General features: G+C 38.1%; 1 protein-coding gene across 5 annotated transcripts in view; it reads left to right on the plus strand.

Annotated features, from left to right (window-relative positions):
* Positions 1-16,887, plus strand: part of SPAG1 (sperm associated antigen 1) — a 38,746-nt gene extending 21,859 nt beyond the window's left edge. For 2 of the 5 annotated variants that reach the window (XM_031552897.1, XM_019614176.2), the window contains 7 exons: positions 2,394-2,546; positions 6,469-6,644; positions 8,962-9,103; positions 9,961-10,087; positions 12,322-12,486; positions 14,618-14,989; positions 15,122-16,881. In XM_031552897.1, the coding sequence (XP_031408757.1) occupies positions 2,394-2,546; positions 6,469-6,644; positions 8,962-9,103; positions 9,961-10,087; positions 12,322-12,486; positions 14,618-14,989; positions 15,122-15,253 (1,267 nt within the window). In that variant the 3' untranslated portion in view covers positions 15,254-16,881. Of the gene's footprint in view, positions 1-2,393; positions 2,547-6,468; positions 6,645-8,961; positions 9,104-9,960; positions 10,088-12,321; positions 12,487-14,617; positions 14,990-15,121 lie in introns of all 5 variants that reach the window. The other 3 variants (XM_019614172.2, XM_019614174.2, XM_019614173.2) reach the window with 3 other exon arrangements.
* Positions 16,888-20,066: the final 3,179 nt, after the last annotated feature.

Raw genomic sequence — 20,066 nt, forward strand, 5'->3', positions numbered from 1 at the left:
TTCACACAGAGGGTGGTGACATGACTGGGAACAGGTTGCCCAAGGAGGTTGTGGATGCCCATCCCTGGAGGCATTCAAGGCCAGGCTGGATGTGGCTCTGGGCAGCCTGGTCTGGTGGTTGGTGACCCTGCACATAGCAGGGGCTTGAAACTGGATGATCATTGTGGTCCTTTTCAACCCAGGTCATTCTGTGATTCTACAATAAAACAAGATGGCATACTTAACAGCCAACAGATAACTCAGGAGTTTTCTATTATAGAAGAGTTCAGCCAAAGTCAGTAATGCTGACTTTGCATGCAAAGTCAGTGATTTTGGTTTTTACATTCTTACTGACTGAAAGCTTATTTTCTCGTTATTTTATCACAATGTTCTTAATCTTGTGCATATTCAAGAACAAGTGATACCTATTAAGCATAAGAGAGGTGGAAGTACTGTAGGAACTGGGAGGCAGAACAGCCAAACTGCAGAAAGTAGGCAATGTCAGTTAAATTTACTCTAGGGAACACAACATAAGGGATGATTTCCAAATAAGTTACTTGATTCAATCAAGTAAAGCTTGATGTAGTGCTTATGTTTGTGACATTAAAAATATACAAATGTATTGAACATCTACTAAGTTTTAGCTGCATAAAGCTTAAAGATTTATGAAAAGCCATCTGTTGGATCACTGTTTGTCTCAAGTCTCTGATTTGGATATTTCTTGTTATTATGAGTGAAACAGGGCTCCTACACTAACTTCATTTTCCCTAATTTAATATGGTGGTATGGCTTGTTTTGTGAATGTATTATCTTTACTTTCTGCTCTGGGAAGAGAGTTTTGCATTCCCACCAAAACTATTTTTCAAGGAATGTCTTCCACTCCAAATAATAATTGTGATTTTCCTGTCGTTCTAAATATTAGGAGCCTGAATATTGTGTTAGTTTTTGTGTAAGCTACAGAATGGGGAGCATTTTTGCAAAGTTTTTTAAGAGCTGTGACATCATATGTTTTTGTATTTTTCAAATGCATTCATGAAGATAAGGAGAGTTGGAATGTTGGTATGCTTATGAAATAGAAATTGGAAATCTTTGTGACAGAGATTGTTGTTTCCCTAGTTTTATGGAGGAGTGATGGTGAAAAGCTAACTTAACAGCCAGGAAGGCCAATAACATCCTGGGCAGTACAGAGAGGAGAGCATAGCCAGTGGATTAAGGGAAGTGATTATCCCTTGTACTCAGCACTTGTTAGACAGCAACTATGTTATGTTGTTGTGTTGGATTTTGGTTTTCCTAGTACAAGAAAGGTATTGATCAACTAGAATGAGTTCAGTGAAGTGTCGCTGACGGGGCTTTGGGCTTTTGGAACACTTGCCTGGAGAAGCAGAGGGAGCTGGTTTTGTTCAGCTTGAAGAATGGCTTCGAGGGCTCCTAGCAGCAGGCAGCCAGGACCCATGAGGAGATCATCCAGAAGGTGGAACATGACTCTGGCACTGAGTGTACTGTAGGAGGATATGTGACAGCAGGCAAAAACAAACCCAAGAGGTTCTGGCTGCACGTTGGAAGAAAAAACCATTTCCCATTGGGGGACAATGGGGATATTGTGACGAGCTGCCTAGTGTGGTTGTGCAGCAATCTCCCTGGAGGTTTTCAAAGCGTGACTGGATAAAGCTCTGAGCAATCTTTGTCTGATGTCAGAGCTATCTCCACATTTAGCAGAAGGTCAGACTAGAGACCTTACTGAGTCTGAATTAGCTCAGAATTCCATGACATCTAATTGCCCAGCCTCACACTAATTTAAGTATTTTGGTGTTTATCTTTTTGTCTTATGAGCAAGAATCGGCGATTAGTAAAAGATAATATTTAATTGATGAAGCTTTTGTGGCTTCATCAACTTACTGGCAAAGCACTTGATGTCCAGAAGTTCTGATTGCACAGCTTCAGGGATCGAGGCACAAATGAACAAGACAGGCAAAAACAACCTAAAAGGTGAAAGTAGACAGGGATATATTTGTTTTTCATTAAATGTATTTTTACATGAATATTTTCACATAAGGAAGAAGAATAAAGTTGTGTAGGCAGAAGCACAGTAGACTTGAAATTCCTGTAGGTCTAGGCGTGACTTGAGAAAAATAACAGCTGTCATTTTGTTACTTTCATCAGCAGGAAGGGATTAGTTCTGCAGGTGGAAGACGTGGATTTGAGTTGAGTACCTTGTAGTAAAGCCATTTCTGAACTGCATTTCATTTAGGGCATTAATAATAAACCACTCAACAGCGTCTTCCTGGGTTATATTACTGTAAGTCAAATCTGAAATCACACAGTTGTTCCATATAGTTGTATGTATAATAAAACAGTTGTACTACTATTATTTACTTTTTTCTGCTTTAACATCATCTCTCTTTTGTTTTTTCCAGAGCTCTGGAGCTTCAGCCATTTTCCCTCAAGCCTCTCCTACGACGAGCAATGGCATACGAGTCTATGGAGCGGTATCGACAGGCGTATGTTGATTACAAAACAGTTCTACAAATAGACAGCAGCATACAAGCAGCAAATGACAGTGTTAATAGGTAAATGCACTTTGTACATTTTCTACACATCGGTGCAAATAGAGAAATGTAGTTCAGTTTTGCCTGGGAGTACATCCTTTCTGCGTTTATCCCACAGCAAGGTCATCACAACTAGTGTGTTAGAACTAGAAGACTGGCTGTTTAATTCTGTTGTTTTCTCGCAGCTTAACAGTTGCCCTCTGCAGCACGTTTTTCTTTTAAAATTATAGTATTAAAATGATATTAAAAGGCTTTTGTTTTTTTTGGACTGGAACTCCAACTTCTTTCCTATCTTGTATTTGATATCATGTAAAGCAATATTTTAAGTCCATACCTTTTCTCTGACGTTTCTGTTTCCTTAATTTACTAGCATTCTTTATGTGGCAACTAAGATTTATGTTAGGTGTGAATTCTTCAGTATGCTGCAGTTGTGCACTGGAGCAGCTTGTTTCAGTGATTGGCTACAAAGCTTAGAGATTAAAAAAAAAAAAAGGAAACATAACAGATCGCTTAGAGATACATTACAATATCTTACTGTAAGATAATCATTATTATGACAGTGTTTTTACAATTTTATTCTCATTAACATGTTGAAAGTACTTAAGTGCACAAATGACAGGATTTTCATGTTGATTTTCTTTCCTTTTTCCTTTTATTGGACAAAAAAAATACTTAGGAAAGCAAAGCAGACATTAATTGTTGAGCAGGACCCCACGTTCCTGCAACTTTTTACAATGGAATCTAGTACTTTCCTTCTTAAGGCAAGGTCATGAGTGTCTATGTTTTTCTTTATGCTTCAATGAAGAGGCAATAATATTTTTAAGTTCTGCTTATTTAAGAAGAGACGTCCAAAGGAGATCATGAAACTTTACTATCTCCTCTTTGTAGTCGTATTTTTGATTACACAACAAATTGTCACTGATCTCCTGTATCTACATTAATAATAGACAGTTTGGTTTGGTGAAGTAACTTCCTGTCTTGGTATCTCTACAGCTTATTAGACTTATTATACCTTTTTTTTTTTTTTTAATCTTCTTGGCTTATTTATCTGCAGATACTCTTTTTTTGTTTCTTCTGACAATGACTTGTAACTTGCTTAGTAATAAGCTTATTTCCTTCTTTTCCCTTAACATTCTTCCTTTTCTCCTCTCTAGGCCTTCCTTATGTTTTTAGCTTCACTGCTCATTATTCTTTCCTCCCTGGCAACCCATCACCTTATTTCAGCTGCTTCTTCCTTCTTGTCTTCTCTTCTGCTGGTAATTAATTTTTGCTTGCGAATTCTTACTTTCTTGAGCGTAGACCTCCTGCATTACTGAACCTTTAATATAAATTATTTTTGAGTATTTTATTACTTGTAAATTAACCTGTAATCGATGACCAAACTATCAATTTTTATTTCCAAACTGATACACCTTTAAAAATGAGTTTTAACAAAGAATTGTAGATACTGTACAGCCCTCCAACTTAGTGGGACAACCTCAAAATAGATCTTTGAATTTTTTAGAAACGTCAGGTCTTAACAATTTGCTTTTACTGAAGGATTTATTTGTTCTTGATTTTCTGGAGGAAACTGGATGAAGATTGTGTAGGAAACTGACAGAAAACCTCATCTTCCTATTTCTGTCTGAAAGTGGGCTCACTACATCTTGTTAAGGCTCATCTTGCTGTGTTTACCTGCTAAGCAGGCTTTCAAAAACTCTTAAAACCTAAGAGCTGTTCAGTCTAATATTTCAGATTGTTCTCATGTTAAAAATGAGTAGAATTTTTAAGATAGAGCCTTTACCTGCCATTCTACAATCAAAGTAAATTAAGAAAGAATGCATTTATTTTTCCGAAAAGTCAACTGAAAACAAGCATAAAAAATTGTGTGTTTATCATGGTTAGATGATTTTCAATTGTGTTTTTTATGCTGGGCAGTATGTTCATGCATTTCCATTTATTAAATTGAAATGTCATTCCACTTCTCTCAATTCCCAACAGAATTATTCTGTTATTTTCTATCAGAAGAACCAGAAAAAGAAATAATTGATTTTTTAATATAAAGTGTACAGTTTTGTTCTCTAGCAACATTACCAGAGTAAATCTTAGGGCTCTCTAACTTATGATAGTGTGCCACGTTTTTCTTAACACTTGCATTCAAATGATGCTTAAAAAAACCCTAAAACTCTAGAATAAGAACAAAACAGAAGTAGCACAGATTTCTCTGTCGCCCTATAAAATACTGCTTATTAATCACCCAGATAGAGGAAAGCCCTGGAAGGGTATATGCAGTTAATGCAAAGAAAAGTGTTTTTGTTCACTTGGAAAACAGATTAAATAGCTAGATCATACACAGAATATCACATTTTGTAGTGTTAAGAACTTATTTTCAATACCAAATGGTATGTTTCATGCAGCACGTAGCATGCATGTTTCATGCAACATAACACATAAAATCATGCCTTATATAGCTCTACAAACAGTGTTTTTATTCTGTATTATTTTTTAAAATAATTAAAATTAATTTCCGTTTTACAATCAGTGTCTGCCTGGACTGCTCAAGTTGTCCCTACTTGAGCAGAGAAACTGGACCAGATGGATCCAGAGATCCCTTCCAACCTTAACCACACTGTGATTCTATGAAATAATATTGAAAGGGCTGCTTCTTGTATTGGCTCTTCTTTTGGATCCTAATAGGAAAATAGTTTGGTGCCAGCTGCTTTGACTCCAGTCAGTGTATTGCACTGAGGAGTTTTTTACTTTATAACCATTATTATTGAAACTTTTATAAAGGAAAAAACAAGGAAGGAAACTTTATCTGGGTTATTAGTGCTCATTTTGTCTCATTTGAGTCACATTTAGGGTTACTAGATTTTATTTTTTGGCAGATAATTAGCATAGAGTGTTTTCTTGCACTACATTAGATAGAAATGCATCTAATATGCATATTCCAATTTATTGATTTACACAGTAAAGCAAGTCAAATTGATACTATTTTGAAAGCTTTTCTTTGCTAAAGTAGACATCAGACTTGCTACCTCTTGGCTCCTAAATTCATGTTGATATTAGAAGTCTTTTATATCACTTATATTATTAGCATTCTCATCATATGTCAATACTTGCTTGATTGGGCTTTTTTTGTTGTTTGTATGTTTGTTTTTTAAATCACTACAAAAGTTGCAAGAAAACCATGAATTCTTTACTCATATTTGTTCAGGTCTTTCTCCAAAACCTATCACAGCAATGGGAAACTCCCAGTTAACTGCATTCTGTATTGATCCTCTCATGTGTAGAAACAGATGATCTGTAGTCTATTGGTTAAAGAGAGACTGAACAGTTTGAATATATTTTTCTTTGCCTTTTTAAATGGTAATGAAGAATAATCTAGTGAAGAATTTCTGACTGCTGTAAGAAATGTAATTTAGTGAGTAACTTGTGAGCTGCACTAGTTGTTTAGAAAATATTTTTGTGAGAGATAATTGTGTTTTGTTTGACATGGGCAAATTTAGGTACCATGCTTATGTCTCAGGATGTTGTATTTTACTCTTGTTCAAGAGTAACACCAATGAGCTACTGAGAAAACTAAGCAGCGTAGATGTCTGTTTCCCCCTCCCCCTTTCTTTACTGCAGGTTTGAGGCAGCACTTAGAGCTTGGTTGCAAAATCTGACATTTGCTTTTATAGATCTGGCTGATGTCAGTGTCCTGTCTCCTACATATGAGCATAAGTACTCTTGATTTAAAAAGGAAAAAAGTCTGAATCAAATAAATAAATTCAGTAGTGTTGACTACCAAGACAGTTGTTGTGTTTTTGTTTTTTTTTCAATAATCTTAAGGATAATTGTTCAGTTTTGTGTGTGTGCGTTTTTTTTTTTTAATTGGAACATTGTATTATTTAATTTGTAAGTTATTAAAGCATGAATTAAATGTATGAAGAGTCGTGTTGATGGGGCTTTTCCTTTTCAGAATAACGAAGACTTTAATTGATCAAGATGGTTCTTGTTGGAGGGAAAAACTGCCACCGATTCCAGTTGTCCCTGTTGCTGTTCAGCTACACAGGTGGGATGGAGGCAACTTTACTTCAGAGGTTAAGCCAAGAAGTCCCACAGATATCAACAAAGAAGAACAGCTGCAGATGAATCGTATGTATAGCTAATGCAGATATGTACTAGGAAATACTTCTAACCAAAAAATGGAATACAATCAAATATAGTAAAGAAATGGCTTTAGAAAAATATTTATTGGAGAACTTTGTGAAAAGTCAAATTAGATGATCTTTTATGTGATTAGGTTTGATGCACTTTATAGAGCCACAGTTATGGTAAATGTTTTTTGGAGGCCAACTGATGCAGTTTAGTTTGCAGCATGTCATTTCTAAAGTGATATAAAATATAGCAGAAATGCTCATCAGCAGTGTGTTGAGTCCCATCACAAGGGTCACTGGTTTTCCTGACCTCATCGTACAGCAGCTAGAACAGTTCTCTCCCCCCCAAAAAGTAAACTAGACTGAAACCCTAAGTATCAGAACCAGCTGCATAATCTGTAGCCATCGTTTAATTGTTGATAAAAAATATTACTCAGCTGTTCAAAACAGAACAAGTAGGCTTCTATGTGGCCAGCATGTAGTGAGATGGACTACAAAAGAAAAATTCTGATGTTTTTTTTACTACAGAATTTAACAGTGGCTATTCAGTAAGCATTCTTAAGAAATGTTGGTTCAGACTTTTCATGTATGCACTGAGTGCTCACCTCCAGGTACGACACTTTCTTCCCTCTGATTTTTTCCTTTCAGTGGAGTTTTCATTTTTCTTGCTCCAGTAAATCAGGTGAAGTAGCCTCTCCAATTCTGCTCTTATTGATACTAAATCCTCTTGCAGAGGCCTTAGCTGTATCATTTTTGAATCTTCCTTGGCTGTTAATTAAGGTTAAATAAGGTTCCCTTATGTGTTTTCTAACTATATAAAGAAAATAAGCACTGAAGATCACAGAATCATAGAATGGCCTGGGTTGAAAGGATCACAATGATCATCCAGTTTCAAGCCCCTGTTATGTGCAGGGTCACCAACCACCAGACCAGGCTGCCCAGAGCCACATCCAGCCTGGCCTTGAATGCCTCCAGGGATGGGGCATCTATATCTATGCTTGTTTAACAGGGAGGAGAACGCACCGCATAATTACGTTGCTGGCCTAATATGTAGCAGTGATACAATCAATTATTGCATTAATGCATACCTTCAAATAATCTGTACTCTTGGGCACTACAGATGTAAAGACCTTAACACTATCTGAAAAGTCATCCTTAAAATTATTTATGCTTGATTAGAGCAACAGACAGCTTACACATACATGCATTTATGAGAATTTGACCTTTTTTCTTGAGAATTAAGTGTGATTCTGGAAAACTTGAATGGTGTAGGTTATGAATAATGTGAGTAATAGCATATATAGAACAGTGGTAAAGCTACAGGAACTTAGTTTTTTGTTTAAGGAACAGGAAGGATGTCAATGTATATTTTAAGCTCAATTAAATTCATAAAAGTTTTACTCTACTTTCTAAAATGTTCAATGACTGAAGCATTTCAGTTGGTTGTGCATATTGTTACTGATTTATCACTTAAGGATTGGACAGTTTAGCACTTATTTTTGAAATGAAGTAGAAAAGTGATATTTTAAATAAGTGTGTTGCTATTAGGAAAACTTTCAAGCTAAGCTTTTGTATTTGTGCTGCAGTGGTTGTACTCTGGGCTTTTTCTGTTATTAAGGAGTGCAATTTGTTGGGGTTTTTTATTTCATTTTAACTTAACTAGGAAAGATTAAATTTACCTCTCTACAACATCATGTAACTTTGCAAAGAGAGAGAATTATGAAAGAACAAAGCATTTGTATATATACGTATAGTTTGGTCTTTTCCAGTTACTTGAAACATCTTTATCATAAAGTTCATAAACAGAATATTGTTGATGTCTCCCTAACCCCAATGATGTGATTGTCACTGTCAGTTTATCATAGAAATTGTGATGGATTGGTTTCTTGCAGAAAGAATATTAGGGAACATAATGGCCTTTTTGGTGTGATGGTGAAGATCTAGAAGGCTTTTAATGCTACTGATTACATTTCCAACCACTGTAAATAAAACCAGTATTTCAGTGGTTCATCCCTCTGTACCACAAAGAGCAGGTTGACAGGAGAAGATAAAAATAGAGTTGTCTGTTGCATTCACATCATTTTCAGCAAAAATAATTACCTTGCTGTATTGGGAAGTGTGTGTTATGTCAAATGCATGTACGGATGTTCATTCCTTCCTTAGGGCATCGGGAAGATGTGGGACAGAAATCGGAATGTGCAAACTGATAAAAATACTCCAGGTGCCAGGCAGTTATTCTTAGGCCGGGCAGATTATTCAGTCACCTGTAATGAACCAACCTTCTTACGTAACGCTGTGATCCTTTCGTTGTGCAGGTGAGAAAGCTGAGGAAAAGTTCAGGACATTAAAAAGTCAAGGGAATGATTTTGTGAAGAAGGGTAAATATGGTGAAGCTGTAAATAAATACAACGAATGCTTGAAGTTAAATGCCAAGGACTGCACAATCTACACTAACAGGTAAAGATTAAAATCTGACCCCACTTTGTGGGATAGTAATGCTTACATTTTTGCACTGAAAATAAGGATTTTGCATCACTTCAACCACTTTTGTAAAGAAAGGCTTTTTTTTTTTTTCCACTTGATGAGCATTTCCAACAACAAAATTGATCTTTGGTTAAACCACGTTGTCTTCCAGCAGAGCACATATTATAATGTCAGTGATATTTATATAAAGATTTTAAGATGTATGTAAAGTTACCGAAGTAAAAGTTAGAATTAACATAGCATTTTGCAGAATTTTGTGAGAATACTGATTTGATATTAATTATAAACTAAGGTGCAGTTGCAGTGTACCAAATAGAGTAATAATTTCAAGAAAATGTACACACTGAAAAGATAGAAGTAGAAACACAGTCATACAGCAGCATTATTTTAAAGGTTGACCTAATTCTTTGGCATAATTCTTTATGCTGTAATCCTGTCAGCTTCCTCAAACTAAGAAGGATTTTATTAGGCCCAAACCTGAATAGGAGACTTCCAAGTAATAATTAGGTACAGAAAATGATATTGCTTATTTAATGCAGAGCACTTTTTTACCCAGAGTGGCTGCACAGAATCTGTATTTTGTACATTACTGTACTATCATATTAAGCTAAAATAGGCTCTGCTTTTAGTACAGTACAGTACTAAACAGTTTTTTTGTATTTAATACAGTAATGTACAAAATAGAAAAAAAAGATGTACTATAAGTTAAAAAAAACAACAACAGTATATTGATATTGTGTGAAATACTGTAATAAACATACAGAGTCAGAGGGCATTACAGTACACTAGAATTTACTTATATTGCAGTGTATTCTGTTTTTCTGTGTTAGAGCTCTCTGTTACTTGAAACTGCATAAATATGAAGAGGCTAAGCAAGATTGTGATCATGTTCTTCAAATAGAAGATTCTAATATTAAAGCTTTTTACAGAAGAGCACTAGCATACAAAGGATTACAGGTGAGGAAAAAGAACATGGCAGGTATTCTTAAGCACTTCTAAACTTGCTTATCCTCTTCAAAGGCAATCATCAGGTAATTAAGTCAATGAATATAAGCAAAGTATGCAGTGCTGATGATGTATTACTTTGTAAAGCATTAGGCATATATGGAATATAAATATTTTTTGAACATAAAGATCTGCATGTTGATTTACAATAATTTGAGAAAAGACAGGAATATTGGAATAAATCAGCTTTGAATAAAGACAGTTAAGCAGATTTAAACTCTGTTATAATGTTCTAGTTTACCCCTGCGTCCCAGTCTATTTTTTTTGTCAAAGTGTTCACCATATCTTAGCTGATTACATACAGATTCTCTTCAAGTCTGTCTTCATCTGTTCAAACTAAAATCTCAAGCTGTCTTTTGGCATCTGCACGTATTTGAGTGCTTGTCATATTAAACCAGGACTTTAATTATCTTCATTCTCTTCTACTTTCCTTCTCCAAACGCACTGGAAATCTTTGTCAGTGATTTCCTTTCTCACTCTGTGGGCAGTGTGGGGATTCAGCCTTTGCCTTTCCATCAGCACACTGAAGTTGTTGTCATAACATGAGGCACGGTGCTCATGGATTCTTTCGGAATTGAGCACCCAGGGACTCTCAAGATTTGTTTGTTTGAGGCAGATGTAATACCTTCTTTACAGCCAGTTGTAGGGATGAGTGAGTTGTAATGCTAGGGAAAGCAACAGAGACGATCTAGGATTGACAAATGACTCTGTAACAAAAGATAGTAAGAGCTAAATGCAGCTATTTTGTCAAGACGTAACTTAGCTGGAAGGTGTTATCTGTTTATAAACAAGTATTTATATCACAAAAGCTGCAGTGGAATTTAATGATTTTTATACATTCACTGAAATATAGTTAAGGAAAGATCAGGATAAAGATGGTACTTGTTTGCTGAGTTAGGCCTACAACATAGGATATGGGATTGGACTGTACCTCCTACACCTGATAGCCCAGGATGCAGTTTAAAACCTAGGAGGACTGGTTGTTTGCTGGCCATTGTGATCATTGTCAGAAGTCTGTTCTGGAACCTCATTTCTCTGTGGTTGTGAATATTCAAATGTTTTAGCTCAAGTAGTAGCTGTTTGCTGAAGAAGGCAAGCTGTCCCCTTGCTGCATTTATTTGCAGAATTCTGGTTCTTTTGCTCTTCTTTCATGATACAGCAAACCTTGGTTCATTTACAGACTTGATACAATTTCTCTGTACCTTGAATGCAATTAATTGGTATTGAACAAAATATCCTGGATAGAAAAGAGAATGTCTGTCTTTACACTGATGGTTTCATAACTGTTGAGATGCTGAGAAAAGATGTCAAATGACGATGCAACAGAGGATTGGTTTTTTTTTAGGGTTTGTTTTCTTTTTCTGTGATAATATGACCCTTAATAACCTTAAGACACTGTGAACAGAGGAAATAGTGGCTCCCTCACTTTTCTGTGCACAGTCTTTTACATGTTATCCTTATTTTCAGTATTCAGCCCCCAGGCTAACTTATTTCATGTGGTATTTTAGCTTTCCTCAGAACTGATGCTGCTCTGAACTTTGTCTCTCTGGAAAATTTAATATAAAAATGCATAATACTGAAAGTCAAATCTTGAAACGAAAGCATTAAATAAATGACAAGACTGATTCTGGAAGAATTGTGTCCCAGTGTCACTCTGTCTTTGTATTGGTCCTTCTGTAGTTTATCCTAGAATTCATCATGTAATCTCAGTCTTCCCAAGTATAACCAGGAATTTTTCTATGTCAGCCCATTTGAGATGAGCTATTGAAATGATGCCCGGGAAGTTAAAGCATAGTTTTAATTTAAGTTTAATTTGGCCTACTGTCAAAGTACACAAACTGTTGAGGGAGTTGCATTGAGAAGGTATTAAAATGTTAATTATGCTTAAAAGCAGCAATCTCCAGTAATCTATTTTCTAATACAGGGAAATGTTTTTCAGAGCATAAATTAATTCACAGTATATATTTGATATGAAAGTATTTAGTCAGGAAGTATTCAAACTCATCCTTGGCTTCCTTTTTTTCTTCCTTTAAAAATTACACTGCATTTAGATTATTTTTGTCTATTTAACGTCAAGATTTCAGCATTGCTATTTCTCTTAATAGTAAAAGACAATACGATAATTGAAATTTCTTTTTCCCATGGTGTGTTTATGAGAAAAAAAATATTTTCCCTTTTACTTACAGAACTATCAAGCCAGCATCGATGATCTCAAGAAAGTACTTCTAATAGATCCAAACGTTCTTGAAGCAAAAAATGAACTAGAGGAGATAACCCAGCTGCTCAGCATCGCCAGCGTTGCTGTCGCTGACTGTCAACAAAAGCAAAGGAAGAAAATAACCATACAAGAGGTATATTTGTTTGTTTTTACAAACAGGCAGTACAGAAGCCATACATTTGAAAACATAATACCAAAGCATTCGGGTTTTAATTCTTAGCTCTACACCTGCTTTAGGCAGAGTTGTATTTTTAACATATTGGAGGATGCTCACATACGATGTGTTCATCATCCGCTCTGTTCTGCAGTAAAGCTTTGTCTGCTTCGAGGTGCATTCAGAACCACAGCAGAAGTGAAAAAAATACATTTAGACAGCAAGAAACTTCAGCACGTGCTCCTTATAATAAAAACTGCTTAGATTTTGAAACAGTAATTTTACAGAATATGGCTGCCCAAGAGCAGTTTTGCTTTTGAAGTCTGAGCTATTCTGGCAACCTCTGGCAAAGGTGTTAGCAACATGCCAGCTGTTCTTGCGCTGGTAGTAAAGCTACTGGTATAAAGGATGAAATCTTTCCTTAACAAGCAATGGCATGGATAAAAATCTGCAGAGTCTGGCAAAAGAAATGCATGATTTTACATTATGCATTGGATCAAAATAATATCTTTCCAGAGTTTTTTGAATTAAGTAGTGAAGGGATTTTCTCAGTCACCTGATGTTTTCAGTTGTAATTTCGATGGTCCTTTAAGAACGTATTTTTTTTCCCCTTTCCTGTTTAAAATATATGGTTTCCAATCTATGCTATTAAACTGAGACTGTAATTTGGATTGTGCAATTTCAAAATGATGGTGTAATGGAAATGGTGATTACTAACACAGCAACAACTTGTTTTATTGGTATATTTCCCAGTATCACAAGTTTGTGGGATTTTATGTAACTGGTGTAAGCTGGGAATAGTATTAGTTAAGCTGTGAGTTGTGACAAAGGGACTGAGAGTGTTCAGAGGAGCTCTGGGCAGTGAACACAGTGTTTGGGGACCTGCTGACTACATTACCAGCAGTGGTAATTTCTTGCAGGGCTGGGGCAGGAAGCATTGATGTTTGCTGTCGTTATTGCTGCTGCCCCTTTAAGACAGCATTCCTTGTTTTACCTACATGAGAATGCCGTGAAAGCAGTCTGCAAAGAAAATGAAAGAAAATTTAATTAGAAAGAGATTTATCATTATTGTTCCATTTTAATCAAGCTATAATTTTATAGAAGACAGCTAGATATCTCCCTTGATGCTAAGGATTATTTAAAAATAAAGCAAAAGCTCTATAAGCCCAGTGCCTGCGGGAATGACTAAGCTTGCTCCCAGCACAGCACTGTAATGTGTAGTGCTGCATCTTCAGACTTTCCAAAAGCCTGACATGAAGCTTTTGGAGAGACCCTGTTCAGTGAGTTGTTTTGGTAGGTTTGTACTGACTCCACAGCTCCTAAAAGTTTGAAGTGTACTTTAGTAAAAGTAGTTATGTAGTTGTAAATGTGGTTGGCACTGCAACAGGTCGTCCAGAGGCGTGGTTGATGCCCCACCCCTGGTGACTATCAAGGTGAGGCTGGATCAGGCCATGGGAACCTGATCTAGCTGTAGTTCCCTGTTCATTGCAGGGGAGTTGACTAGATGGCCTTTAAGGTTCCTTCCAATTCTAAGGATTCTATGATAGTGGAACTCAAGGCTAATTTTCTAGTAACTGATTGATGGAGCTCTGTACAGCTTGCAGTCTGGGGAGAAGTGGGAATGCACGCAGTTAGTTAGACCATGATGAGCCTTCTACTTCCACAGCAAGTCCACAAATAGCAACCTGATGCAACTGTTATGTGCCTGTACTATTCTGAAGTCAAAACAACGAAATAAAGCTGTAAATGAAAAGTATGTGGAAACTAAACTTCAGTTCTGCTTAGGTTGTGTAACTTCACATTTAAAATATGTATTCTATTCCTCAGTCTCTCCCAGTGCTTTATTTGTCTTTCTACAGTGGAATGCCAAGCAATGAAATGAAATGCAAAATACAGACTTTTGACTAAGAAACCTTTAAAGATAAACAAGGGTTGTACCATTCTGGGGGGAAGAAGGACACAGGAACATAGAAGCCTTTATGAAGAGTAAAGCCTATGAAGAGAAGCCTTTGTGAAGAGTAAAATGCCTGCTTTAATTTAGTGATGTTCATGTTGAATATACACATGCCATGTATGGAATTAATGATTTGATGCCATTTCTTTTGTGAAGGTAACTGATGAACAGGAAGAGGGGCAGCTTGTGACATCAGAAGACGTTGTGGCTGACGATGTTTGCTCTAAAGAAGCAGTTCAGAAGAGTGTGCCATTAAAGACCTGTGAAAAACTGACGATTTCTGAACCATCAAATGCCTATGACTTTGGTCAGATTGTAAATGCAGTGAATGCCAATAAGGATCAGTCTGCTTGTGCAGATCTTCTAACAATTACTGATCCAAAAAAACTGCCAATGCTGCTAAGTAACAAACTTGAAGGAGAAATCTTTTTTATTTTCATCCAGTCATTGGAACATTACGTCCTTGGAAAAGATCCTGGCCTTGTATATCAGCATCTTTTCTACTTAAGCAAAGCAGAAAGATTTAAGGTAAGAACTTAGGTTAAATGAGTACTTAAATCAAACAGAAATTTAGGAGTTTAATATTTCAATAGGAAATGATTGCTATATTTCTGTCAAATGCTATGCCTGTGCTGATTATGACCTAATCTGTTTTCTCAGGTGGTGTTGGCTCTTCTCAGCAAAAACGAAAAAGAACAGGTTCGGCGATTGTTTGATTTGCTCACGGAAAACCAGAATCATCAGTACTCTTTGGAAGAACTTGACAGCCTTAAAGAGGTGTATGAACTTTAAGAACTTAAAGTTTATTTGTTGTGTAGTTAGAGTTGTCGGTTGTGAGATGTCTGTACAACTCTGCCAACACGCATGGGTTGAAGTGGGTCTCTACATGGACTGTCTGAATTCTGTTTTATTTTGATAGCATACACATATTTAAAACTTGCTGCTCTTTTTTTCTTTTCAGTTGTATACACTTTTAGTCTAGAATTTAATGCATATCTTTGTGTTCAGTTATGGAGTTCGTGTTTGCATCCTGATTTTGTTTAGACATGGAAATATCTATTTTGCATTTATATATAGCATGAAATACCTTGGTGGTACAATGGAAGTACACTTTCAGTCATCACTTGTTCTGTCACCTTGTGGGTTGTACATTCTCGTGGGAAGGAAGCACCTCCAAGACAAACAGATCCGTTAGCGATAGCTTTGCTATAAAGAATTTACAAGTATAAACATTTTTTAAATAAACTGCACAGCCCATCTGTTTCTTTGCCCCCCAGCCTGCACACAACAGATGTAAATATTTTTGGTGCTGTACAAAGATGAATGAATAATATATTAGCTTGTCATGGAACACTTTGGCTCAAAATAATTAATTATTAACTAAATGGCTCTGTTTTTTAAATGACAAACGAGTAAGTTTTAGTGCACAGAGAATTTTGTTTTCTGTGTGCATGGAAGGATTGCTAGTTTGCACAGCTTTTAAAGGAACAAATGGCTGCATCTAACAATTAAAATGTTTAACTCCGAGTCTGTAATCAGATTACTTAAAATACCAGCTATTGCTGCTTACAGACATATTCATAAAGCTAAAACTAAGGCTATTTGGTGCACCAGTAGGGTTTTTGTTTTCTTTCAGGCAGTACTTCTGTTTTATATTTCATTGTGACAGAGCTGCCTTTTTCAAGATGAAGCGTTAAAACTTTTCACATGCCCCAATGCCTTCTTTGCACACTTAATATAAATTATATCATACTCACAAGTGCTGCAGAAGTACCATTAAGGATGTTGTTCCAGTGAAATCTTTTCTCAGGTTAATTAAAATAAATAAATAAAGGTCTTTTTCCTGAAAAGTAGAATTTCTGGACTCTTGCTTCTACCCTCTTTGAGCTTATAGTTCTGGTGTGGTTTATGAGTTTGGTTTTGAAGTAGAATACCAAGAATGAAGTTTTTAATTCCTAAAACACCGTTAGCACAACTGATGGGTTTTGTTCTTAAACATCCTCTTGCAGTGAGACAGCTGTGTATCTGAGAGAGCTCTGTAGCTACAGCCAATTGCACTGAGCCAACTAAGTGCCAGGCTGCTTCGTTCTTCACAAGGGCCAGGTATTGGTGGTCATTAATTTCTGTGATGGCGAGCTCAATCATTCTAACTGTAGCTTTGTATGTTCTGGGGTTGGATGGGGTACTGGGCAGCCTGATCCAGTATTTGATGAGTGGCAGCAGCACTGCCTGTGGCAGGGAGTTGGACCCTGGTGATCCCTGAGGTCTTTGCAACCCAAGCCATTCCATGAGTCTATCTATGCATAGTTTAGAGTTAAGTTATATATGTTGTTTTTATTCATTTCATTATGTATTTAGAAAGACAATACCTACTGAAACTGAATTATTTTACTAAATGGGATGATATTGCCTTCCGTAGCAGAAATACAGCTTTACTGCATTGATTAAACATATTTCTCCTGTAGATTTTCTTGTTTCTGCAGGGAGAGTTTTACAGCTAGCCAGTTTTATAACTAGCAATAGAAATAATCTTGTTAGGTTCCTGTCGTGGTGAGAAAATTTCCCAAATGCATCAGAGAAACACTGACTGTCAGATGAAACAGAGGCAGACTCAGTTTGAAGCGGAAATGACGAAGAGGTCAGCTGTAATTACCTCTTGAGCAGAAGTTCTAAATGAAGAACTGCAGCACTGTCTACAAACGAACCCGCTATCCGGCTGGCAGGGGAGAGCCGGCACCAGCTGCCCTCACAGCTTTGTATCCCTGCAGTTCAGAGGCAGTCAGCAGAGACTGAATAACAAACGTCCCCTTATCTGAATAATCAGCACTTTACTGGTCTTCTAAAGTGCAGAGATGAGCATTAACCTGTCTCTATTCAGTGGACAGTGATAGGGGGAAGAGTGCTCTAAGAAGAAAACTTAACCTTGGCCTGCTGCTGTGGGAGGAGGGGCCAGGGGAAGTGTGGTCCCAGAGTGGCAGTAAGCACAGCAAGCAGCAGAGTGAAAACGTTATCCTGTTTCTGCACAATAGCCAGGCACGTGGTGAGTGGTTAAATCATGGATGTGAATCCCTTGTTCTAGTGCAAGTGGAGAAGTAGCTGTTTTCTTCCCTTAAAGGAAGACTACTGGGTAAGGAATAGAGCAGGCCATGGTACACTGCTGTTATTTTGTCCCTTCCAACGTATTTTTGAAATTTTAGTGAAGTCGTATCCAAGTAAATGGATATTTAAGGCAAGAGCTGCTATGAGGGATGAGTGGCATCAGGTGTCTCTCTGCCGGGGCCTTCCACCACTCCTTTCACTCCTTCATAGTGGCACAGACAGCAGAAGCTGGCACAGGCCATACTGGAGGACCACTCTGCAAGTAGTCTTGGAACCAATGAAGCCAATGGAAATTGTTCCCACCATAAAACTCTCTAAAGAAAATAAAAGGAAAAGGGAAAGAAAAAGAAACAACCACCAAACAGGTATTTCCTCCATTTTATCACATTAGAATTAAACACATTCTCCATTCAATGCCTAGGAGCACAGAGATGTATTATTAGGCCACAAACACTTCCAGTTGAGGTGGCTGTGAATTTTATGTCTGTGTTTTGGAAACAGGATGCAGAAATGGTCCTGTTGTAGAGCTGAGTCGATAGGACCTGGGAAAAGCAGTGCTGGGTCCTGCCTGCTCACTCTCTGTGCCCGCAGCTGTGATTAAACCTCAGCACAAGGTAGCACACAGCACTGCTGGCACTTGGCTGAAGCAAGGAGCTCAGAACAACCCAGGACCTGCCCTTCCACTGGCCTTGGAGGCCAGACCCCTCCCTCCAGGTGTGTGCTCTCCATCACATCCACTCACCTGCACTGCATGAGAGCTTGCTCACAGTGGCACCCAGGGGAGTTCAGTCCAGCTACTCTTGCTGTAGGTGGGCCAGCTGTCCATGGTCACAGACAGGTGCAGGCAGAGCGCAGTTACCTCTTCTAAGGAGGGAGGGGTGGTCTGGGTTATGCTGTCATATGGCTATAGAAGCACAGCCAGGCTCAGCCAGGTGCTGCAGGTCTTGCTGCCAGAACCCCATGTCTTTGGACTTTAAGAGCAGGTCAGTACCTCAGTGCTTGTTCACAGCATGCCTTCAGCATCTTTGAACTCCATTTGAGAGAGCTCCTTCCTCTGGGGCACACTGATTAATTGACACTGCAAATTTTGCAGAATAAAACAACCCCTCATCTTCAAAGGCATAGGATGGAGAGCAGGAACTGGAACCTTCCTGCAGCACAGGAAATGGCTCAGAGCCACCAGCAGCTCTCAGGCACTTCAGGTATAACTCGACCAGCCTCCCACATGGCATCCAGCCAAGTGCCACAGCCAGGAGCTTCCGATGGCACCCCAGGTGTTACACAGGAGCTTTCACGCAAACCAACCTCTCCGTGTAACTCAGTCACACACAACTGTGCCATGATGCAGCTGAAGGATCCCCACCTCCATCCAGTGCATGAAGCTATTGGAGCAGTAACTTCACCTGAATTGGACGACAAGGACTGGGGGCAGCTGCTCAGCACACAGCCCGCAGGGTTCCCTCCTAGCAGCAGGGCTGGATGTGCCATCACAGCCTTGTTCTTGTGCAGAGGATGCCCAATGACAGCCCAATGTGGGGCTGCTCCTGTATGCTGAACTCCAGTTTGTCCAAAAAAGTGATCTACATGTTCTGGCCAGGACTGGGTTCAGTATCTTTTCCAATCACATCTTCACAAAGTGGTTTCAGGCTCTCCAAGAAACCTTCCTACCTCCTACACCGCTTCTCATTTCATGCTCTGATGTGACAGCTTTGGGGCACAGCAGGGCAGCAGGCATGCAGCCAAGCCCAACAGCACAACTCTGCTCCCTTCCATGAGATGACCTGGAAGCTCTTATTCAATGTAACATCCACTTCCCCCAGGCTACTACCTGTGTTAATATCCTTTATCTTTCTTGCAACCAGCACACCCCACACACCCCACCCCAGCATCCCTGAGTGGCTCCATACACCGTCATCTTCTCTTCAATAAACCTACACCGCCTTTCATCAATACACTAATAGAGCCTTTGCTCCTTCACAGACTCAAACCATTTCAATGCCACTTTAAGCTTAAAAATGTATGAGACAGCACAGTTTGGACTGCGTCACATATGAGAAGATACAAAACGAGTCAGCAGTACAATGCTCTGCTAAAACAAATTTTGCAACTCTATTAACTGCTTTCATGTGGAATATAAAATTACCAAAGATTATTTCAGAGCGACTGAAACTACTACTTTCTTTTGATAAAGCTTCTTTGCCAGGAAAAAAAGAAATAATATATTTTCAATTTCCCGCATAGCAAAACTGAGGTGCTGAGAGATTAAGTCAGGTTTAAATTCATAGAACAAAAAACAGCTCCAGTTCCCAGCTGCAAGCATCAGGTGGCATCACTGCCCCTCGGCATGCTCTTGTCACTCCACAAACAGAGTGGAAGAAGCCAAAAGGAGCACTTTCAGAGCTGCAACAACTTTATTGCTATTGCACGAGGCAGATTCAAAACAGCTGAACCAGATGCCAAAGGGCATGTTCGCAGCTCCTGTCTTCCTTGAGCTGAAGAGCCCAGA

Source organism: Meleagris gallopavo, chromosome 3 (assembly GCF_000146605.3).
Source record: "Meleagris gallopavo isolate NT-WF06-2002-E0010 breed Aviagen turkey brand Nicholas breeding stock chromosome 3, Turkey_5.1, whole genome shotgun sequence".
Taxonomy (NCBI): Eukaryota; Metazoa; Chordata; class Aves; order Galliformes; family Phasianidae; genus Meleagris; species Meleagris gallopavo.